This window comes from Somniosus microcephalus, chromosome 2 (genome assembly GCF_052327205.1).
Source record: "Somniosus microcephalus isolate GS21.2 chromosome 2, FLI_Smic_1.0, whole genome shotgun sequence".
Classification (NCBI taxonomy): Eukaryota; Metazoa; Chordata; class Chondrichthyes; order Squaliformes; family Somniosidae; genus Somniosus; species Somniosus microcephalus.
In genome coordinates, this window is record NC_140988.1 from 284,800,384 (window position 1) to 284,824,692 (window position 24,309).

General features: G+C 43.4%; 1 protein-coding gene across 11 annotated transcripts in view; it reads right to left on the bottom strand.

The window, feature by feature from the left end:
• Positions 1 to 23,877, bottom strand: part of unc13bb (unc-13 homolog Bb (C. elegans)) — an 807,248-nt gene extending 783,371 nt beyond the window's left edge. For all 11 annotated transcript variants that reach the window (XR_015074481.1, XM_085972924.1, XM_085972914.1 and 8 more), the window contains exon 1: positions 23,677 to 23,877. Coding sequence is in view for 10 of the 11 variants with exons in the window: in XM_085972924.1 (XP_085829050.1) it covers positions 23,677 to 23,698 (22 nt within the window). In the remaining variant the exon portion in view is untranslated. The remainder of the gene's footprint in view (positions 1 to 23,676) is intronic.
• Positions 23,878 to 24,309: the final 432 nt, after the last annotated feature.

Below are 24,309 nucleotides of genomic sequence, written 5' to 3' on the forward strand. Positions count from 1 at the left end.
AAGTGCATCCAAGAGAGCTTTTTGAGCCAGCATGTAGAAGGTCCTACAAGAGAGGGGGCGGTACTGGACCTAATTCTAGGGAATGTGGCCGGCCAAGTGGAAGAAGTGCTAGTAGGTGAGCACTTTGGTGACAGTGACCATAATATGGGGAGATTTAAGGTGGTCATGGAAAAGGACAGGGATGGGCCGGAAATAAAGGTTCTAAATTGGGGGAAGGCCGATTTTAATAGGATAAGGCAGGATCTGGCCAAACTGGACTGGGATCAGCTACTTGTAGGAAAATCCGCATCGGAGCAATGGGAGGCTTTCAGAAGGGAGATTGAGATCATACAATGGCAACATGTTCCCGTAAGGGTCAAGGGTGGTTCCAAAAACCACAGGGAACCTTGGATGTCAGGGGATATACGAGAATGGATTAGGAATAAAAGGAGGGCTTTTGGCAGATACAAAAGGCTAAAGACGGAGGAAGCCCTAGAGAAGTACAAAAAGTGCAGGGTGATACTTAAAAAAGAAATTAGGAGATCAAGGAGGGGCCATGAAATAACACTGGCGAGCAAAATAAAGGAAAATCCTAAGATGTTTTATAAGTATATTAAGGGTAAGAGGATAACTAGGGAAAAAATAGGGCCCATTAGGGACAAAAGTGGCAATGTGTGTGTGGAGCCGGAAGATGTAGGAGGGGTTCTAAATGAATTTTTTGCATCTGTTTTCACTATGGAGAGGGACGATGTAGACATAGAAATAGGGCGGGGGGACTGTGATATGCTCGAACATATTAACATCGAGAGGGAGGAGGTATTGGCGGTTTTAGCAGGCCTAAAAATGGATAAATCCCCAGGCCCGGACGAAATGTATCCCAGGCTGCTGTGAGGCAAAGGAAGAGATTGCGGGGGCTCTAACACATATATTCAGAACCTCTCTGGCCACAGGGGATGTGCCAGAGGACTGGAGAACCGCTAATGTAGTACCATTATTCAAGAAGGGAAGTAGGGAAAAACCGGGGAACTACAGGCCAGTGAGCCTAACATCAGTGGTAGGAAAATTATTGGAAAAAATTCTGAGGGACAAAATTAGTCTCCACTTGGAGAGGCAAGGATTAATCAGGGATAGCCAACATGGCTTTGTCAAGGGAAGATCATGTCTGACTAATTTGATTGAATTTTTTGAGGGGTGACTAGGTGTGTGGATGAGGGTAACACAGTGGATGTGGTATACATGGATTTCAGTAAGGCCTTCGATAAAGTCCCGCACAGGAGACTGGTCAAGAAGGTAAGAGCCCATGGAATCCAGGGTGCCTTGGCACATTGGATACAAAACTGGCTTAGTGGCAGAAGGCAGAGGGTGATGGTCAAAGGTTGTTTTTGTGACTGGAAGCCTGTGGCCAGTGGGGTACCACAGGGATCGGTGCTGGGTCCCTTGCTGTTTGTGGTCTACATTAATGACTTGGATATGAATGTAAAAGGTATGATCAGTAAGTTTGCGGATGATACAAAAATTGGTAGGGTGGTAAATAGCGAGGAGGGTAGTCTCAGTCTGCAGGACGATATAGATGGGTTGGTCAGATGGGCGGAACAGTGGCAAATGGAATTTAACCCGGAAAAGTGCGAGGTGATGCACTTTGGGGGGACTAACAAGGCAAGGGAATACACAATGAATGGTAAGACCCTAGGCAAGACGGAGGGTCAGAGGGATCTGGGTGTGCAAGTACACAGATCCCTGAAGGCGGCGGAACAGGTGGATAAGGTGGTAAAATAGGCATATGGGATACTTGCCTTCATTAGCCGAGGCATAGAATATAAGAGCAAGGAGGTTATGATGGAGCTGTATAAAACACTGGTTAGGCCACAGCTGGAATACTGTGTGCAGTTCTGGTCGCCACACTACAGGAAGGATGTGATAGCTTTGGAGAGGGTGCAGAGGAGATTCACCAGGATGTTACCAGGGCTGGAGCGCTTCAGCTATGAAGAGAGACTGGGCAGATTGGGTTTGTTTTCCTTGGAGCAGAGGAGGCTGAGGGGGGACATGATTGAGGTGTACAAAATTATGAGGGGCATAGATAGGATGGATACTAAGGAGCTTTTTCCCCTTAGTAGAAGGGTCAATAACTAGGGGGCATAGATTCAAGGTAAAGGGCAGGAGGTTTAGAGGGGATTTGAGAAAGAACTTTTTCACCCAGAGGGTGGTTGGAGTCTGGAACTCACTGCCTGAAAGGGTTGTGGAGGCTGGAACCCTCACAACATTCAAGAAGCATTTGGATGAGCACTTGAAATGCCATAGCATACAAGGCTACGGACCAAATGCTGGAATATGGGATTAGATTAGACAGGGCTTGATGGCCGGCACGGACACGATGGGCCGAAGGGCCTCTATCCGTGCTGTATAACTCTATGACTCTATTGCAATACCTGGGCAAATACTGCCCTCAACTCTGTAGAGACTGGCATTATACAATAGGGATGGGTGGGAACATCAAATTTGGGAGAAGATGGGGAAGATGCTTAAAGTATAACAATATGAATTTGAAAATTCTCAGCTAGGGGTGGAAAATTCCTCCTGTGCATTTATTCAGGATCCAGTTCCTCCTTCCAAGGTCAGCTGTGGTGAGTGAACCCATCCCGAAGCAAAGCATTGCACAACAGTTTAACATTTTATGTTTATAGGATTACATGAAAGGGGAGAGTTGCAATTGTACAGTATATCACACATTAGGACACTGATGTTACACACATTGAGCATGTCACCATATTTGAATTTTTTTAAATTTTGCATGATACATTTTATTAAAGATAACCTTATCTTATGAATAAATTGTGTCATTTGAGTGTAGTATGTGCAGCTGAAGAGGCAATACCATATACTCTGAGCCATATGCAAACTGAAAAAATTGTTGAGGACCAGGATGTAAAATCCCATTTATACTGCAGTTACAAATACACAAAAGTGAATTTTCAGTGTTGGCCAGAATCTCATCAATAAACACTCCTGCGAAAAATTCATTTTTGGACTTATTGCACACACTGTACTGCTTAATTTATCTCAAGCTGCAATACAGGTGATTTGCATCAAACCCGATACAAAAGCACTTCAATTGTTAATCAAAACTAAGCAAGTGTCAAACAGGCAATTTAGTGCCTTGAACCTTGCAAACCAAATTGAAGCAGCCTCCGCACAAGGCCTGCAGGAAACAGCTTTTAGTTTTGGTCATCCTGACCTAAACTTAGTGATTTCTAAAGGGCTGAGCTATAAACTGCTAACAGTGAAACAGCAGCAAAGCCATCGTGACAGAGAATAATAAAGGCTATAAGGACTGGATGCAGCATTGCAATGCAATTTACACCACTCAAACAAAGCCCCTTAATAAAGGACCAACAAGAAACTGTATTACCAAAGAAATAAACAAACATTCTAAATTGGAAACAATGACATTTTAAGCACTATTTAAGTCAAGGAGCTAAATGTTTTCACTTCGCTCTCCCATTAGTGAACCACACAAGGAAGGTGGGAGAGAAAAGGTTAAAAAGAAGCAGTCAGTGCTCGCACACCTGCCAACAGCCTAGGTGCATGACATGGGAAGATTTAAACTAAATGTTCAGAAATAAGATCGACTGCTTTTACAATGATACAGTATCTTTCCTACTATTTTCTCATGAACGGAAAATAATTATTTGCACAATTATGTGGTCCTGTTCTAACCCAGAAAACACAGTACTAAGTAACAGTTCCCACTTGTTCTTAGCTTCAAATGACATTACACTGAGTAGGTTTACTGCAGTAGAGTGTTTTTGCATCATTTTTATTTACAATAATGCTTTCTCAAATATATTTTGATAGACTAATGCAAGATTACAGTACTTAGCAGCATAGGAGTTGCTAGATGACAAATGACCACGGTCCATATAGTTCCCCATCTACCATCCTGGTAGTCGCATGATGCAAAGATAATGGAGTTGTTGTAATCATGGCAATCAATCTCTATCAATTAATCTACAACAGACCCAGACATGAGGTGAGGAAAACCCCAGTGATAGAAAGCCTTGGGAACCATAGGCCCAAAGTCACCTGTTCCTCCCAAGCATGCTACACTTTCCACGTCATACCAAGCACAAAGGAAGATGGTCGTGGTTGTTGGATGCTAATCATCTCAGCAGGAGTTCCTCAGGGCAGTGTCCTCGGCCCAACCATCTTCAGCTGCTTCGTCAATGACCTTCCCTCCATCACAAGGTCAGAAGTGGGGATGTTCGCTGATGATTGCAGTGTTCAATTCTATTTGCAACTCCTCTGATAATGAAGCAGTCCGTACCCACATGCAGCAAGACCTGGACAACATTCAGGCTGATAAGTGGCATAAGAACATAAGAAATAGGAGCAGGAGTAGGCCATTCAAGCCTGCTCTGCCATTCAATGAGATCATGGCTGATCTTCTGCCTCAATTCCAATCACCGGCCTTATCGCCATATCCCTTGATGCCTTTACTAGTCAGAAACCTATCGACCGGTTTTGAATATACCCAATGACTGAGCCTCCACAGCCCTCTGGGGTAGAGAATTCCAAAGATTCCCCACCCTCTGAAGAAATTTCTTCTCATTTCAGTCCTGAATGGCCTACCCTTTATCCTGAGGCTGTGGCCCCTGGTTCTAGACACCCCAGCCAAGGGAAACATTCTCCCAGCATCCACCCTATCAAGCCCTGTAATAATTTTGTACGCTTCAATGAGATCCACTCTCATTCTTCTGAATTCAAGAGAATACAGGCCTAGCTTACTCAATCTCTTCTCATGCAACAGTCCCGCCATCCCAGGAATCAATCTCGTGAACCTTCGTTGCACTCCCTCTATGGCAAGTATATTCTTCCTTAGGTAAGGAGACCAAAATTGTACACAGTACTCCAGGTGTGGTCTCACCAAGGCCCGATATAATTGGAGTAAGACTTCTTTACTCCTGTACTCAAATCCTCTTGTAATGAAGGCCAGCATACCTAATGGCTTGCTGCACCTGCACATTCACTTTCAGTGACAGTTATCCACATTATAATCCATCTGCCATGTTCTCGCCCATTCACTGAGCCTGTCGAGATCCCCTCGAATCCTCTTCACAACTGACACTGCCACCTAGCTTTGTGTCATCAGCAAATTTGGAAATGTTACATTTAGTCCCCTCATCCAAATTATTGATATAGATTGTGAATAGCTGGGGCCCAAGCACCGATCCTTGTGGTACCCCACTAGTCACAGCCTGCCATCCTGAAAAAGACCCGTTTATCCCTACTCTTTGTTTTCTGTCTTAAATAGCAGGGTTACACTTGCTATCCTCCAATCTGCAGGAACTGTTCCAAAATTCTATAGATTCTGGAAGAGAACAACCAATGCGTCCACTATCCCAATGGCCACCTCTTTCAAAATCCTAGGATGTAGGTCATCCGGTCCTTGGAATTTATCGACTTTTAGTCCCATTAATTTTGCTAGTACTGTTTTTTCACTAATAATAATTTCTTTAACTTCCTCATTCTCGCCACACCCTTGGGCTTCTCGTATTTCTGGGAGGTTTTTTGTGTCTTCCTCCGTGAAGATAGAAACAAAGTATTTATTTAATTTCTCTGCCATTTCGTCATTCCCCATTATAAATTCTCCCGTCTGACTGTAAAGGACCTACATTTACCTTCGCCAGTCTTTTCCTTTTCACATACCTATGGAAGCTTTTACAATCCGTTCTTATATTTTGTGCTAGTTTGTGCTCATATTCCATTTCTTTATCAATTTCTTGGTCCCCCTTTGCTGATTTCTAAAAAGATCCCAATCCTCAGGCTGACCGCTTTTTCTGGCAACTTTGTAAGCTTCCTCCTTTGACTTAATACTAGCTTTAATTTCTTGTGTTTGCCTGACGCTTGTGTGGCGCGAATGTGGCTATGACTATCTCCAACAAGAGACAGTCTAACCACCTTCTCATGACATTCAATGGCATTACCATCATCAAATTACCATTGTCAAATCCCCCACCACCAACATCCTAGGGGTGACCATTGACCAGAATCTTAACTGGACCAGCCACATAAATACTGTGGCTGCAAGAGCAGGTCAGAGGCTGGGTATTCTGTGGCAAGTGAGTCATCTCCCGATTCCGCAAAGTCTTTCTACCATCTACAGGGCACAAGTCAGGAGTGTGATGGAATACTCTCCACTTGCCTGGATGAGTGCAGCTCCAACAACACTCAAGAAGCTCAATGGCATCCAGGACAAAGCAGCCCACTTGATTGGCACCCCATCCACCACCTTAAATATTCACTCCCTCCACCAGTGCACTGTGTACCATCTATAGGATACACTACAGCAACTCACTAAGGCTTCTTCAACAGCACCTCCCAAACCCGCAATCTCTATCACCTAGAAGGACCGGGGCAGCAGGTGCATGGGAACACCAGCACCTCCAAGTTCCCTTCCGAGTCACACACCAACCTGACTTGCAAATATATCACCATTCCTTCATCATCGCTGGGTCAAAATCTTGGAACTCCCTCCGTAACAGCACTGTGGGAGTACCTTCACCACATGGACTGCAGCAGTTCAAGGCGACAGCTCAACACCAACTTCTCAAGGGCAATAAATGCTGGCCTTGCCAGCAACACCCACATTCCATGAATGAAATAAAATCTCAAATTACTCAAATGCTCTATCCCAAAATATTATTTACTGGGGGGGGAAAAAAATCTAATTTTAATTTGAATAAAACAATACTTCTGCTTCCACCATCTTCCTATGGCACCTGTAGCAGTTATGCAAAGTTACTTCCATAAACATTCTTCTTTTACTCAAAAGCCTCTCTTACCTCTAGTCCAAAAACTTCAGATCGAGTCAGTATATTCCAGTCAATAGACAGAACTTAAATATCTCAAGTATCCTGTACATTAATTACCATATAACAACCGTAGCTAGGGTCCTAAATTTAAATAAAGGAAACTACGATGGTCTGAGGCACAAGTTGGGTAGGATTGATTGGGGAATGTCACTCAAAGGGTTGACGGTGGATAGGCAATGGCAAACATTCAAAGACCGCATGGATGAACTGCAGAATTTGTTCATCCCAGTTTGGCATAAAAATAAAACAAAAAAAGGTGAATCAACCGTGGCTAACAAGGGAAATTAGGGATAGCATAAGATCCAAGGAGAGGACATATAAATTGGCCAGAAAAAGCAGTAAATCTGAGGATTGGGAGCAGTTTACGATCCAACAAAGGACAAAGGGATTAATTAAGAAAGGGAAATAGAATATGAGTGTAAGCTTGCAGGGAACATAAAAACTGACTGTAAAAGCTTTTATAGATATGTGAAGAGAAAAAGATTGTTGAAGTCAAGCGTAGGTCCCTTGCAGTCAGAATCAGGGGAATTTATAAATGGGAAACAAAGAAATGGCAGACCAATTAAACACATATTTTGGTTCTGTCTTCACAAAGGAGGACACAAATAACCTCCCAGAGATATCGGGGAACATAGGGTCTGTTAAAAGGAAGGAACTGAAAGAAATCAGTATTTGTAGGGAAATGGCGTTAGGGAAATTGATGGGATTGAAGGCCGATAAATCCCCAGGGCCTGATAATCTACATCCTAGGGTACTTAAGGAAGTGACCCTAGAAATAGTTGATGCTTTGCTGATCATCTTCCAGCATTCAATGGAATCTGGAACAGTACCCATGGATTGGAGGGTAGCTAATGTAACCCCACTATTCAAAAAAGGTGGTAGAGAGAAAACGGGGAATTACAGAGCAGTAAGCCTGACATCGGTAGTGGGGAAAATGCTAGAGTCCATTATTATAAAAGATGTAATACCAGAGCACTTGGAAAACAGTGACAGGATCGGACAAAGTCAACATGGATTTACAAATGGTAAATCGTGCTTGACTAATCTACTGGAATTTTTTGAGGATGTAACTGGTAAAATAGATAAGGGAGAACCAGTGGATGTGGTGTATTTGGACTTTCAGAAGGCTTTCGATAAGGTCCCGCATAAGAGATTAGCGTATAAAGTTAAGGCACATGGGATTGGGGGCAAGGTATTGACTTGGATAGAGAACTGGTTGGCAGACAGGAAGCAGAGTTGGAATAAACGGGTCTTTTTCCGAGTGGCAGGCAGTGACTAGTGGGGTACCACAGGGATCGGTTCTTGGACCCCAGCTATTCACAATATATATTAATGATCTAGACAAGGGAACTAGATGTAATATGTCCAAATTTGCAGACAACACAAAACTGGGTGGGCGTGTGTGCTGTGAGGAGGATGCCGAGAAACTCCAGGATGATTTGGACAGGTTGGGTAATTGGGCAAAAGCATGGCAGATGCAATAACGTGGATAAATGCGAGGTTATCCACTTTGGCAAAAACAGGAAGGCAGATTATTATCTGAATGGCAATAGATTGGGAGAAGGGGAAGTGCAACGAGACCTGGGTGTCCTTGTGCACCAGTCGCTGAAGGTAAGCATGAAGGTGCAGCAGGCGGTTAAGAAGGCAAATGGCATGTTGGCCTTCGTAGCGAGAGGGTTTGAGTACAGGAACAGGGATGTCTTGCTGCAGTTATACAGGGCCTTGGTGAGACCACACCTTGAGTATTGTGTGCAGTTTTGAACGCCTTAACTGAGGAAGGAGTTCAGCGAAGATTCACCAGGCTGATACCTGTGATGGCAGGAATGACGTATGAGGAGAGATTGGGTCGATTGGGCTTGTACTCGCTGGAGTTTAGAAGAATGAGAGGGGGTCTCATTGAAACTTATAAAATTCTGACAGGACTGGACAGACTAGATGCAGGAAGGATGTTCCCTATGGTCAGGGAGTCCAGAACCAGGGCTCACAGTCTAAGGATAAGGGGTAGGCCATTTAGGACAGAAATGAAGAATTTCTTCACCCAGAGTGTGGTGAACCTGTGGAATTCTCTACCACAGAAGGCAGTAGAGGCCAATACATTAAAATATATTCAAGAAGGAGTTGGATATATTTCTTAAGGCTAAAGGGATCAAGGGGTATGGGGAGAAAGCAGGGACCGGGTACTGAATTTGGATGATCAGCCATGATCGCATTGAATGGCGGAGCAGGCTCGAGGGCCGAGTGGCCTACTCCTGCTCCTATCTTCTATGTTTCTATGTAATCAGGAACTAAAAATCTAAAATTTGGAGCTTTAATAATACATAAATGTTATTTTATTTTAAGGGCAAAGCAATACTTCTGAAAAATATTTGCATTATTTGACTCTTAAATGACAGGAAAGTTTGCAAAAAGGGGGCCACATAAATCACTTAACTGTAAATAATTGCACACTAATTCTGCTATTTTGCAATCAGCTGATTTCTGCATGATCCATCAGCATTCCTAATAATCATTATTAGAAACAGCTTTTCAATAACATGCCTAAAACCAGAACATTGTGTGGAGACATCTGCTTTAGGACTACACAGTGCTTAAATTATCACCACTTATTCTTCAAGATAGTGTAAGAACTGACAAAAATAGCACATCCAGGATCCATCAACACTTTAAATACATGGAAAGAAGGTAGCTAAGAGTTATTAATACAAATTTCTCTCACATTTTGTAACATTACAACTTCAATTCTTCCACATATTAAAGCTGGGTGATCTAATTTGTTGTGCTGAATGCTGCAAGTATACTGAAAAACAAAGCATTCCAAACCATTTCCATTTTAATACTGTTACAACAATACGATTTATCTTGTACTCAATCCATTATATTTTCTCCCCTCACGATGTTGGGATAAGTTCTGCAAACAATGGCAGCCCTCAAGTTTCTCATCCAGCTGACCATTCTTCATGCTCTAGTCTCGGCAAGTAGTAACAGCAGGTCTTTTAACCACAAACTGGGGGCGGGGGGTGGGGTGGTGCGGGGAAGAACAGACAATCCCTGCTCCTGTCCTCATCTGACATCCAAACAAACACGCTTTCTAGCAGGAGTCACTGGAGTCTAATTAATACCATGAACCCCAAAAAATTTCATTTGCTAGCCCAGACATGGAGACACAGTTTAATGCCCCCCCCTACTGTTGCCCTGGTTTAGATCTGGCTAACATTTTAAATTACAGTAGATGTCAATCAATTCTAATCTAATCCACTGAATCTAGCCCCAGTGTGCACTAAAGTATTAAAAAGGCCCACCTTAAATTCAGCAACCTTTCCATTTTTACAGTTCTAAAGCTACAGCGATTTAAATGACAGTTTTTGAAGGAGTTGCTTTATTTTAGAGGACTGTTAGAGACTCCAGTAAGATGGATAGGTGATGACAAACATCCCCAGAGTTCTGACGAAGGGTCCTCGACCTGAAACGTTAACTCTGTTTCTCTCTCCTCGATGCTGCCGGACCTGCTGAGTGTTTTCAGCATTTTCTGTTGTTATCCCCATAGTCTTCACCAGTGCTGCTCTGGAAATCAGCTGGTACGAAGGGTGCGGAATCACAACCCCGAGATGTGCAACCTGCCACTTTTCTCTCCATTCCAACAGCTAAGCACTTCAACAGCCACCTAGGGCAGCATCTGACAGCCTGGACAAGATTGAAAACTTGCAGCTAGAGGAAACCCAACTGTGAATATCAGCCACAGCTGTGATTCCAATCTGGTCTACGTTGAATTATGCAGTGTTAAAGGAAGAACCAATTGCTAAATTTCCATAACTGTGGGTTGAAGGAGCTGGAATCTTTTACGTCAACCTTCCTCAAATGTGAAACAGGCTCTGACTGCCTGTGTGTAATTCCTGCATCAACTGTAAAATACAGTTTTACTTACTCTACTCAATATAGTTAGTCTATCAAGAGATATAATTTACATTTTAATGCTAAATGCACAACAGGGCAAACTGAAAATGTTACTATGTTAGAGAGTCACGGAAATGTAGCGCAAAAAATTATGCCATTGACTCCAAAGTATTTAACCTACATTGCATATTATCCTGTATCAATGAATAAATTGCTATAAATATTTCTAAAATATATGCCATTAGGATAGATACTGTAATTATCTGCATCCCTAGATGAAAGCCAACCTAATATTGGTGGATATATTTTAACGTCAGTTCCATAACCCAACATATATGCCTAGTCTGCATCTTTTAGCGACACCAGCTCCACCTCCTGAATTTATATTCTCATAACACTACGACTTCAATTTTGAAACAGAGTATTCAAAGGCTATTGTTATTCCGCGTCACTCATAAGCAGAATATATAGAATCATAGAATGATGCAGTACAGGAGGCCATTCAGCTCATCATGCCGGCTTTGAAAGAGCTATACAATTAGTTCTGCTCTCCTGCTCTTTCCCCATATCCCTGCAAATACTTCAATTTCAAGTATTTCTCCAATTCCCTTTTGAAAGGTGGAGCAGGCTCGAAGGGCCGAATGGCCTACTCCTGCTCCTATCTTCTATGTTTCTATGTTTCACTGTGTAAAATAAGGTTTCCTCATGTCACCTTTGGTTATTCTACCAATTACCTTAAATCGGTGTCCGCTGGTTGCTGACCCTTCTTCCACTGGAAACAGTTTCTCCTTATTTACTCTAGTTTCTCCACTTAACTTAAATCTTTCATCCCTGGTGCCATTCCAGTAAATCTCCTCTGCACCCTCTCCAAGGCCTTGACATCCTTCCTAAAGTGTGGTGCCTAGCTGGGGCCGAACCAGTGTTTTATCAAATTTAGCATACTTTCCTTGCTTTTGTAATCTATGCCTCTATTTATAAAGCCAAGGGTACCATATGCCTTTTTAACAACCTTCTCAACTTGTCCTGCCACCTTCAAAAACTTGTGTACATACACCCCCAGGTCTCTATTCCTGTGCACCCCCTTTAACATGGAAACATAGAAGATAGGAGCAGGAGTAGGCCATTCGACCCCTCGAGCCTGTTCTGCCATTTAATAAGATCATGGCTGATCATCCAAATTCAGTACCCTGTCCCTGCTTTCTCCCCATATCCCTTTAGCCTTAAGAAATATATCTAACTCAAGACCTTCTTGATTATATTTAATGAATTGGCCTCAACTGCCTTGTGTGGTAGAGAATTCCACAGGTTCACCACTCTCTGGGTGAAGAAATTCCTCTTCATCCATGTCCTAAATGGCTTACCCCTTATCCTCAGACTGTGACCCCTGGTTCTGGACTCCCCCGCCATCAGGAACATCCTTCCTGCATCTAGTCTGTCTAGTCCTGTTAGAATTTTATAAGTTTCAATGAGATCCCCTCTCATTCTTCTAAACTCTAGCGAATATATGCCTAATCAACCCAATCTCTCCTCATACGTCATTCCTGCCATCCCAGGTATCAGTCTGGTGAATCTTCGCTGCACTCCCTCCATGGCAAGAACATCCTTCCTCAGATAAGGCGACCAAAACTGCACACAATACTCAAGGTGTTGTCTCACCAAGGCCCTGTACAACTGCAGCAAGACATCCTTGCTCCTGTACTCGAATCCACTTGCTATGAAGACCAACATACCATTTGCCTTCTTAACCGCCTGCTGTACCTGCATTTAAAATTGTACCCTTTCGTTTATATTGCCACTCCTCATTCTTCCTACCTAAACCTATCACTTCACACTTCTTTGCGTCCAATTTCATCTGCCATGTGTCTGCCCATTTCACCAGTCTGTGTATGTCCTCCAGTCTGTCTATGTCCTCCTGACGTCTGTAACTATCCTCCTCACTGTTTACTACATTTCCGAGTTTCGTGTCATCTGCAAACTTTGAAATTGTGCCTTGTGTACCTAAGTCCAGGCCATTAATATATATCATAAAGAGCAACGATCCAACACTGACCCCTGAGGGACACGACTGCACACATCCATTAGCCAATTTTGTATCCAAGCTGCCACTATCCCTTTAATCTCATGGGCTTCAATTTTGCTAACAGGTCTATTATGTGACACTTTATCAAATGAATTTTGAAAGTCCATATACACATCAACCACACTTCCTTTATCAATCCTCTCCATTACTTCAAAGAACTCAATTAATTAAGTCAAACATGATTTGCCTTTAACTAATCCATGCTGTATTTCATTTATTAACCCATATTTTTCCAACGTGCCAATTAATTTTGTCCTGGATTAATGTCTCTAAAAGTTTCTCCACCACCAACGTTAGGATGACTGGCCTTATCCCTCTCTCCTTTTTTAAACAGGGGTCTAACATTTGCAATCCCCCTGTCCTCCGGCACCACTCCCAGATCTAAGGAGGGTAGCAAGATGTGGCCAGGGCCTCTGCAATTTCCACTTTAACTTCCCTCAGCAACTGGAGTTGCATCCCATCCAGACTAGGTGACTTTTCTACTTTAAGCACTACCAACCTTTTCAGTACCTCCTCTATCTATTTTTATGCTATCCAATTTCTCTACTAGCTCCTCCTTTACTGTGAAATTGGTAGCATCCTATTCTTTAGTGAAGACAGATGCAAAGTACTCCTTTAGTAACTCAACCATGCCCTCTGCCTCCACAAGAAGATTTTTTTGGTCCCTAAATTGACCCCACCCTTCCTTTGATTACCCTTTTCTATTTATATGTTTATTACAGAAGACTTTAGGATTCCCTTTTATGTTACCTACTAATCTATTCTCATCCACTCTCTTTGTCCCCTCATTTCAATTGTGTATTCAGCTTGGTTCTCTACTAAGCCTCCTTTTTCAGTTTCATTTTATTCTCTATATCTTTATTCATCCAGGGAGCTCGAGCTTTGGATGCCCTTCCTTTCCCCTTGTGGAAATGTGTTTAGCTTGTACCCGAACTATCTCCTCATTTAAGGTATCCCATTGCTCATTTACTGTTTTAGCTACCAATCTTTGATTCCAATCCACCTGGCTAGATCATTTTTCAACTCACTGAAATTAGCCCTCCTCCAGTTGAATATTTTGACCTTTGATTTTTCCTTGTCCTTTTCCATAACAACTCTAAACCTAATGATATTGTAATCACAGTTTCACAAATGCTATCCCACTGAAACATGCTTCCTTCCTCGTTGGGCTGGAAATATACTGATCAAGAAAGTTCTCTTGTACACATTTCAGGCATTCCTACCTCTCTTTACATAAGAACATAAGAAATAGGAGCAGGAATAGGCCACTTGGCCCCTCGAGCCTGCTCCGCCATTCAATAAGATCATGGCTGATCTTGGGCACAAAGCCACTTCCTTGCCTGCTCCCCATAACCCTTCACACCCTTATCTTGCAAAAATCTGTCTATCTCCACCTTAAATATATATAATGACCCAGCCTCCACGGCTCTCTGCGGCAGAGAATTCCACAGATTTACGACCCTCAGAGAAGAAATTCCTCCTCATCTCAGTTCTAAAAGGGCAACCCTTTATTCTGAAACTGTGACCCCCCCACCCCCCCCGCCGAGTTCTAGATTTCCCCACGAGGAGAAAAATCCTCTCTACATCTACCTCGTCGCGCCTCCTCAGTATCTTTGGGGAGACCAAACGCAGATTGGGTGACTGCTTTGCGGAACACCTCCGTTCAGTCCGTAAGTGGGACCCCGAGCTCCCAGTGGCCTGTCACTTTAATTCACCGCCCCATTCCCACTCAGACCTCACCGTCCTCAGCCTCTTGCATTGTTCCACGGAAGCTCAGCGTAAGCTCGTGGAACAGCACCTCATCTTTCGATTTGGCACTCTACAACCCTCTGGACTCAGAGTTCAACAATTTCAGATCATAACCTCGGCCCCTATCACATATATATATATATATTCTTTTTTTTTTTTTTTTTAAATCCACACTTTTTGTGTTTTCTTCCCTCCCTTCAGCGGTCCTTCATTCTACCAGCGCAATTCACACCCCATCTAGATCCATCCTTTGTTCCTTAACCTGCCCCATTTCCACCTCCCCTTGCCTTGAATATCTCTTAATGTCTCTTAATCACTCCTGCTTTCTAGCCTATCAGTGACCTTCCCTTTTGTTCTTTCATCCCCTCCCCCTTTTCCCAGCCCCCAAACTTGCTTTCTACATTTCCTGCTTTTCTTTCCAGTTCTGACGAAAGGTCAACGACCTGAAACGTTTCGCTCTCTGATGTGCCTCAATAATTCCGAGACTCGAAGTTAGCAGAACAAAAACAAGGCTTTTATTAACTTAGAAAGTAACACGTAAGAGAGAGAGAGATGTCTTCCTTCTGGAGACTGAGGCCAGACTGAAGCTAGCTTACAAACGGGGCCAGGTATGGGCGGAGCCCTACACACAGCACATTCCAGCACATTCCAGCATACAATACAGCACATTCCAGTACACAATACAATGAGGTCTGGGGGAAGGGAAATGACACTGAAACCAATCTCAGTCACAGGCAGTGGTGAATGGAATATTTCATCACACTCTCCACCGATGCTGCCTGGCCTGCTGAGTTTTTCCAGCCTTTCCTGTTGTTATTCCCCTCAGTATCTTACATGTTTCAATAAGATCACTTCTCATTCTTCTAAATTCCAATGAGTATAGGCCCAGTCTGCTCAACCGTTTTTCATAAGTCAACGCCTCTTCTCTGGAATTAACCTAGTGAATCGTCTCTGAACTACCTCCAATGCAAGTACAGCACTTTCCATACCTCGGGAGCCTACTGTCAACAAGGGAAAACATTGATGACAAAGTCTAACACCGCCTTCAGTGTGCCAGTGCAGCCTTCGGTCGCCTGAGGAAGAGTGTGTTTGAAGACCAGGACCTCAAACCCGGCACTAAGCTCATGGTCTACAGAGAAGCAGTGATACCTGCCCTGCTGTATGCCTCAGCGACATGGACTATGTACAGCAGGCACCTCAAAGCACTGGAGAGGTACCACCAACGCTGCCTCCGCAAGATCCTGCAAATCCATTGGCAGGATAGGCACACCAACATCAGTGTTCTCGCACAGGCCATCATCCCCAGCATCAAAGCTTTGACCACACTCGATCAGCTCCGATGAATGGGTCACATCGTCCGCATGCCCGGTACAAGACTCCCAAAACAAGCGCACTACTCGGAGCTCCGACAGGGCAAGAGAGCCCCAGGTGGGCAGAGGAAAGGCTTCTTCAAGGACACCCTCAAAGCCGCCTTGAAAAAGTGCAACATCCCCACTGACACCTGGGAATCCCTGGCCCAAGACCGCACAAAGTGGAGGAGAATCATCCTGGAAGGCATTAAACACCGAGTCTCTTCGCCGGAAGCAAGCGGAAGCCAAACGCAAGCAGCACAAGGAACGCACGTCAACCCAAGCACCCCGTCCCTTCAACCACTGTCTGCCCCACCTGTGACAGAGACCGTAGGTCCCGCATTGGACTCATCAGTCACCTGAGAACTCATTTTTAATGTGGAAGCAAGTCATCCTCGGTTCCGAGGGACTGCCTAAGAAGATCATCCTTCTTTAAATAACGAGACCAAAACTGTACGCAGTACTCAAGGTGTGGTTTCACCAATACCCTGTACAGTTGTAGCAGGACTTCCCTGCTTTTATACTCCAACCCTCTTGAAATAAAGGCCAACAGTCCATTTTCCTTTTTGATTACTTGCTGTACCTGCATGCTAACTTTTTGTGTTTCATGCACAAGGACCCCTAGGTCCCTCTGAACTGTAGCATTTTGTAATCTCTCCCCATTTAAATAATAATTTGCTTTTTTATGTTTCCTGCCAAAGTGGATAACTTCGCACTTTCCCACATTATACTCCATCTGCCAAATGTTTGCCCACTCACTTAACCTGTCTATATCACTTTGCAGATTCTCCGAGTCCTCTGCACAACTTGCTTTCCCACCATCTTTGTATCACCTGCAAACTTGGCTACATTACACTCGGTCCCTTCATCCAAGTCATTAAAGCAGATTGTAAATAGTTGAGGCCCCAGCACCGATCCCTATGGCACCCCACTAGTTACTGTTTGCCAACTGAAAATAACCCATTTATCCCAACTCTCTGCTTTCTGTTAGTTAGCCAATTCTCTATCCATGCAAATTCCGTGAGCTCTTATCTTTTGCAGCAACCTTTTACGTGGTACCTTATCGAATGCCTTCTGGAAATCCAAATACACCACATCCACTGGTTCACCCTGCTCATTACATCCTCAAAGAACTCCAGCAAATTTGTTAAACATGATTTCCCTTTCATAAAACCATGCTGACTCTGCTTGACTGCATTATGATTTTCCAAATGCCCTGCTACTGCTTCTTTAATGAAGGACTCCAGCATTTTCCCAATGACAGATGTTAGGCTAACTGGTCTATAGTTTCCTGCTTTCTGTCTCCCTCCTTTCTTAAATAGGGGTGTTACATTTGCGGTTTTCCAATCTGCTGGGACCTCTCCATAGTCCAGGGAATTTTGGTATATTGCAACCAATGCATCCACTATCTCTGCAGCCACTTCTTTTAAGACCCTTTGCCCTTAACACTATTACTTTCCCCAGACTATATTAGGATAATTGAAGTCCCCCATTATCACTACTCTAAAGTGCTTGCATCTTTCTGCAATTTGTCTATAAATTTGCTCCTCTATCTCTTTCCCACTATTTGGTGGTCTCTAGTACACACCCATCAGCAAAATATCTACCTCCTCTGTTGTTCCTCAATTAAACATAGAAACACAGAAGATAGGAGCAGGAGTAGGCCATTCGGCCCCTTGAGCCTGCTCCGCCATTCAATGAGATCATGGCTGATCATCCAAATTCAGTACCCTGTCCCTGCCTTCTCCCCATATCCCTTGATCCCTTTAGCCTTAAGAAATATATCTAACTCCTTGAATATATTTAACGAACTGGCCTCCACCACCCTCTGTGGTAGAGAATTCCACAGGTTCACCACTCTCTGGGTGAAGAAATTCCTCCTCATCTCAGTCCTAAATGGCTTACCCCTTATCCTTAGACTATGACCCCTGGTTCTGGACTCCCCGGCCATCGGGAACATCCTTCCTGCATCTAGTCTGTCCAGGCCTGACAGAATTTTATAGGTTTCGATGAGATCCCCTCTCAATCTTCTAAACTCCAGTGAGTATAAGCCCAATCGACACAATCTCTCCTCATACATCATTCCTGCCATCCCAGGTATCAGCCTGGTGAATCTTCGCTGCACTCCTTCCATGGCAAGAACATCCTTCCTCAGAGAAGGCGACCAAAACTGCACACAATACTCAAGGTGCGGTCTCACCAAGGCCCTGTACAACTGCAGCAAGGCATCCTTGTTCCTGTACTTGAACCCTCTTGCTACGAAGGTCAACATACCATTTGCCTTCTTAACCGCCTGCTGCACCTGCATGCTTACCTTCAGCGACTGGTGCACTTCCCCTTCTCCCAATCTATTGCCATTCAAATAATAATCTGCCTTCCTGTTTTTGTCACCAAAGTGGATAACCTCACATTTATCCACATTATAGTGCATTTGCCATGTTTCTGCCCAATCACCCAACCTGTCCAAATCGTACTGGAGTTTCACGACATCCTCCTCACAGCATACCCTCCCACCCAGCTTTGTGTCGTCTGCAAATTTGGAGATACTACGTCCAATTCCCTCGTCCAGATCATTAATATATATTGTGAACAGCTGGGGTCCTAGGACTGATCCTTGCGGTACCCCACTAGTCACTGCCTGCCACTCAGAAAACGACCCGTTTATTCCAACTCTTTGCTTTCTATCTGCCAACCAGTTCTCTATCCAAGTCAATACCTTGCCCCCAATCCCATGTGCCTTAATTTTGCAAGCTAATCTCTTATGCGGGACCTTATCGAAAGCCTTCTGAAAGTCCAAATACACCACATCCACTGGTTCTCCCTTATCTATTTTACCAGTTACATCCTCAAAAAATTCCAGTAGATTAGTCAAGCACGATTTACCATTTGTAAATCCATGTTGACTTTGTCCGATCCGGTCACTGCTTTCCAAGTGCTCTGCTATTACATCTTTTATAATGGGCTCTAGCATTTTCCCCACTACCGATGTCAGGCTTACCGGTCTATAATTCCCTGCTTTTTCTCTCCCACCTTTTTTGAATAGTGGGGTAACATTAGCTACCCTCCAATCCATGGGTACTGTTCCAGAGTCTATCGAGTTCTGGAAGATGACCAGCAATGCATCTACTATCTCTAGGGCCACTTCCTTAAGTACCCTAGGATGTAGATTATCAGGCCCTGGGGATTTATCGGCCATCAATCCCGTCAACTTCCCCAACACCATTTCCCTACAAATACTGATTTCTTTCAGTTCCTCCCTCTCATTAGTCCCTATGTTCCCCGACATTTCTGGGAGGTTATTTGTGTCCTCCTTTGTGAAGACAGAACCAAAATATGTATTTAATTTGTCTGCCATTTCTTTGTTCCCCATTATAAATTCCCCTGATTCTGACTGTAAGAGACCTACGCTTGACTTCACCAATCGTTTTCTCTTCACATATCTATAAAAGCTTTTACAGTCAGTTTTTATGTTCCCTGCAAGCTTACTTTCATAATCTATTTTCCCCCTCTTAATTAATCCCTTTGTCTTCCTTTGCTGAATCCTAAACTGCTCCCAATCCTCAGGTTTGCTGCTTTTTTTGGCCAATTTACATGTCCTCTCTTTGGATCTTATGTTATCCCTAATTCTAACCAAAAAGACTCTGTCTTTGAACCCTCAGATCCATCATCCCTTGCTGGTACTGCAACAGTATATTTGACCATTACTGCCATCCCCCTCCTTGTTTACCTTCTCTAGCTGTGCGGAATACAGTGTAGCCAGGAATATTAAGTGCCCACTCCTCCTCCTTGTTTGAGCCAGGTCTCCGCTATTGCCACTTTATCGTAATCCATGTGACTACTTGTGCCTGCAGCTCATCAACTTTATTTACCACGCTCTGTGCATTTACACACTTGCACTCTAAACCCATCTTAGTCTGCCTCACATTTCCCGCCGGTCTGATCCCTCTTTATTCTAATGCCGTTTGTCTCTCCCAGTTCTCTGTGCACCTTGTAGCTCCTCTCTAATGCTTTCATCCTGGTGTCCCTCCCCCACAGCACTAGTTAACCTCCCTACAAGGACATTGGTCCCAGGTCCAGGTGGCAGGGTCCCTTTGAACACATGTGTAACAGATGATAATCTGGATTTAGAGGTTCTATGGGTTGAGATGACAAGTTGCAGCTCTTCTTGTACAGTTTGTTCACACTATGGTTTTAGTTACATCCGAGTCATGTTTTCTCCTCTTTAAAAGAAGTTTCTTTCCCCCTCCCCCCCAACAAACCAGTCAACTACTATGGCTGAAGCAGTATATAAGCTACATCTCTACAGCAGCACACCTCAGATCTGTATGCGGAGGAAACAAACTTTCATCTTGCTGCTCTACATTGTGGTATGTTGTAGGACCACTCACATGACACAGTATTATTAATTATAATTTGCTGTGTCAGAGTGGTACAATACAAATTCATGAACGCAATTGTCCACACAGCAAGTCTCAATCTTGGCTATGTGAACACAGAATCCAGATACCTGTACTTCATTTTAGGACAAGAGATTAAAAACAGAAGTTAGGTTACCCAGGTTACTCTCTCGCTTCATTCCTGGATTATTATGTGTTGCCCTTTCCCCCCCCCCCCCCATTTCCATGTGTAGTGCTTTCCATTTGTATTAAATTTAATCTGCCAACTTCTTTCTATAACAATGGGCAGCATCAGCATGAAGCACAATTTCAGTCACCTGCCTCATTGACCGATCGCTGAAAACTTCTCTTTGGGTCCCTGTACCGTTATCCCTGAAGTCCCCCAAGGATCTATCTTTAGCCCCCCTCTTGTTCACCATGTATATACTGCCTCTTGGCGACATCATCCGCAGACATGGGTCAGCTTCCATATATACAGTGATGGCACCTCACCACAGCTTCTGTGTTGCCAGGTTGCTCATCTGATATCCATTCTTGAATGAGCCAAAATTTCATCTGGTTAAAAATTGGGAAGACCAAAGTCATTGTCATTGGCCCCTGCCACAAACTGCATGCTCTTGTCACTGTTTCTATCCCCTCATGAGCCACTGTCTCAGATTGAACCACTGACTCTCCTGGCAAGCAAATTTAAAATTCTCATCTTCATGTTTAAAGCTCAATCCTCCATATCTCTATAGCCTCCTCCAGCCCTACAATTGCCTCCATCCAAACTCTCTATTTCTAGAATTTCTTCCCTAAACCCCTCTGTTTTTCCACCTCTTAAGACCCTCCATAAAACCCACATATTTAACCTAGCTTTTGGTCACCCCTCCACTTCTTTGGCTCAGTGTCTTTTTTGATTACACTTCTGAAGCATTTGGGGACTTTATCTACATGAAAAGGCACTACATAAATGCAAATTGTTGTTGTCAGAACTTCTCAACTGAGAACTCAGGTGAAACAATAGAAGGAAAATGTTACCTTTGGAGCTTGGGTAGCAATCCCACCAAGATGGGATAAAAGTATACACTGGCAACTTTCTGGATTATACCAGCTATAGCCTCCAGCACCAATCTGGCCACGATTGGATATAGGTTGGCAAGCGTTGTAGGTTTTGTAGAGTTATCAGTTACTACTCTCCAATAAGATAGAGTTTTGCTTAAATGCTGGATGCTCGGCTTCCCAGCCGCTTACATCTTTCCTAACATTAGAAATTTAGATAAGCCTTGTTAAACTACAAATTTTAACAGATTGGTTTAACTGCAACCAGTGGTTTAACTGCAACCTGTGCAAAGCTGAGGTAATGCCAGACCACATCTTCTCAGTTGTCTCACATCTGATGAAAAATACCAAACTAATCGCAGTTCAGCTGTAGTTATACCGATCTTGCACTGCTACAATGCTGAAACCTCTTAGCAAAGACACAAGATGAGTATTATAACTATTGTCTCAGGCCCGAAAGATAGCTAGTGCGAGAAGTGGAAAATTCAAACTGGTGCAGCAACACCTCTACAGTTGGGCACCCAGAATGGAAAATCTCTTGACAACTCTCATTAATGATCAAAAGGTACATGTAAGTAAATTCTTGATATTTAACACCTTACAGAATGATATAATTTTATAGTGTGTGAAATATTGTAATTTTTTTTAAAACATCATAATAATCCCTGCATTTTCGGAATTACTTTTTTTTTTTTAAATGCTTCGTCCACATTTCTGGTTAAGACTAAACGGCAAATTCCAGACTTAATTCGAATTCCTGGCAATGCGAAATGGTCACTAACAGTTGGGAAGTGAAGCATCATCCACCGCCCAAGGTGGTAATATCAGCTGGAAATATTTCCCTCCTAATGCATTTTTAGGCGCCTAATCTGTCTTACAATGCTATGAAATATGCAAAATCAAAGTCTTTAAAAATGATTTTAAATTGCTGTAAAATCGGATTATAAAAAAGGGAGATAATATTGGAATCTTTGCAGATTGTAAATTTAACAAATGGAATGGTATTTCAATTATAGTAATGGAATAGGAACTAGTGAAATATACCATTTAATATGATAGAGAGCGGAGGCTTCCTAAAATCTTATATGCGTCGATTCCTTATTAGTGTTTGTTGGTCTAAAACCATTTTTTTTACCGTTTTGAACAATCTACGATCGTATTTAATTTTGAAGAAGGTGACAAAAATGCCAAATAAGCGCGATTACACCCAATCATGTGAATCTTAAAGATTAAAAAGAAGATCGTGAGTTTCCACCTTCAAAGTTATCTTCATATGTTCAACGTTTACAAAATGACCAAAGCAAAGGGAACAAAAGCTATTCGAGCAAACAGAAACCTTGCTGCACTGCCAAGCGGGCAGGTAACGACGTGCACGTTGTAACATTTTAATTACTGTGAAAGTTTTCCACTAATAACAAAAGCATGGTAAACTACAGTGAGCGCCGAAAGAAATGTATTGATTTAAAATCTGTTCAACCCGTTGCGTTTAAGCGAGGCTCCCCTCGCACACTTACAGAAGGACCTTAGGCTCGGTTCCACCGACAACTTTCTCTCTAGAAATGCTCCCGTCTGCATCATCAAACCGGAGAAACCTTTAATTTTGTACCACGTTGATCCATCCGTTATCCCACCCGTTATCGCATCCGTTTACCTGCTGCAATAGCCGCCCTCCGAGAGGAGGCTTTAGATCGATTACCATGTCGAATAGAAACGGACTTAATCATAACATCCTCACCCTGTTCCACGATAAATTATAACATTTTATCATATCTCATCCATGTGGAGATCCAAAGACGATCATTTAAATCCTGAACTGAAGATTTCAACTCTGGAAGGCAACACATACTAAACACACAACCCACCAAACGAAAAGTTTCACTGAGTGGCACAGGTTAGAATATACACCAGCAGTTTGTGTGAATAATTCCCAATACAGTCTTGAGAGCCGAGACGGGGTGGAGGAGGAGATTGGGGGAAAAGACAGGTAATAGGCAGAAACTGCAACAAGTCATCATCATTTCAATAAAACGGTTTAATGCCAGAGGCAGCCGCAGCTTATGAGAAACCTGTTAGTTCTATTAAATGTTATTTACAAAATCAAATAAAGTGATGGATGCGACAGAGGTTCTTGAAACCAGCAACAAGTCTGATTACTTATTCAAAAAAAAAAGGGGCTACCAACACTTATTTTCAGTCCGGTTACTGATCCGGGATAAGTGCAGCTGAGGAACCGATGACTTTGAATGAAGTGAAGGCGGGGTGGGTACCAATCTTTGCCCCAGGCCTTACCACCCCCCAACACACCCCTTAGCAACACTCACCTCTCACACAAAGTAGAGACATAGTGCACCAAAGTCCGCCTCGCCGCCAAATACCGGAGCTGAAAATATCAAATATGGTTTTATTGGCCGAGGGAAAGTGCTCGCTCTCTGCCCAGCGTCGCCACTGACATCTCAAAGGAACTCTGGCTGGCTCGACGCGGCCACTGACAGCCCATCGCCATGTTGATTAGTCTCTCGATTCCACAGACGGAAGTACCGTCTCTGTGGGGGAGGGGGCGGGGTGGGTGACCGATTTCAGCCAATGGCGCGGCGCAAGGCATTGATTGACGTCGATTGGCCGCGCCCCATCCGACCACTGAGCCAATCGAAGAGGAGCGAGGGCGGGGAGGGGGCGGGGTTTAGAGCGCCGCTCAGCGGGCTATTATGCTGTCAGGTGAGTGACGTAAATAGAACTCGGAACCTTTCTTGTTCCCAGCTACAGGTAAGCGCTCGCCCGCTTCATTTCCGGAGACTAAATCCCCAACCTGGGCTCAAGTCATTAAAGATTGCAGCAACATAAAGTAAACTGCACAATGCAACTAAATCTGAGTTGGCCTTGTTTTTGCTTGCAGGATTAATTGTACAGTAAGCCCTCTAGGGATTTTAAATCTACAGAACAAGTACACAGAAATA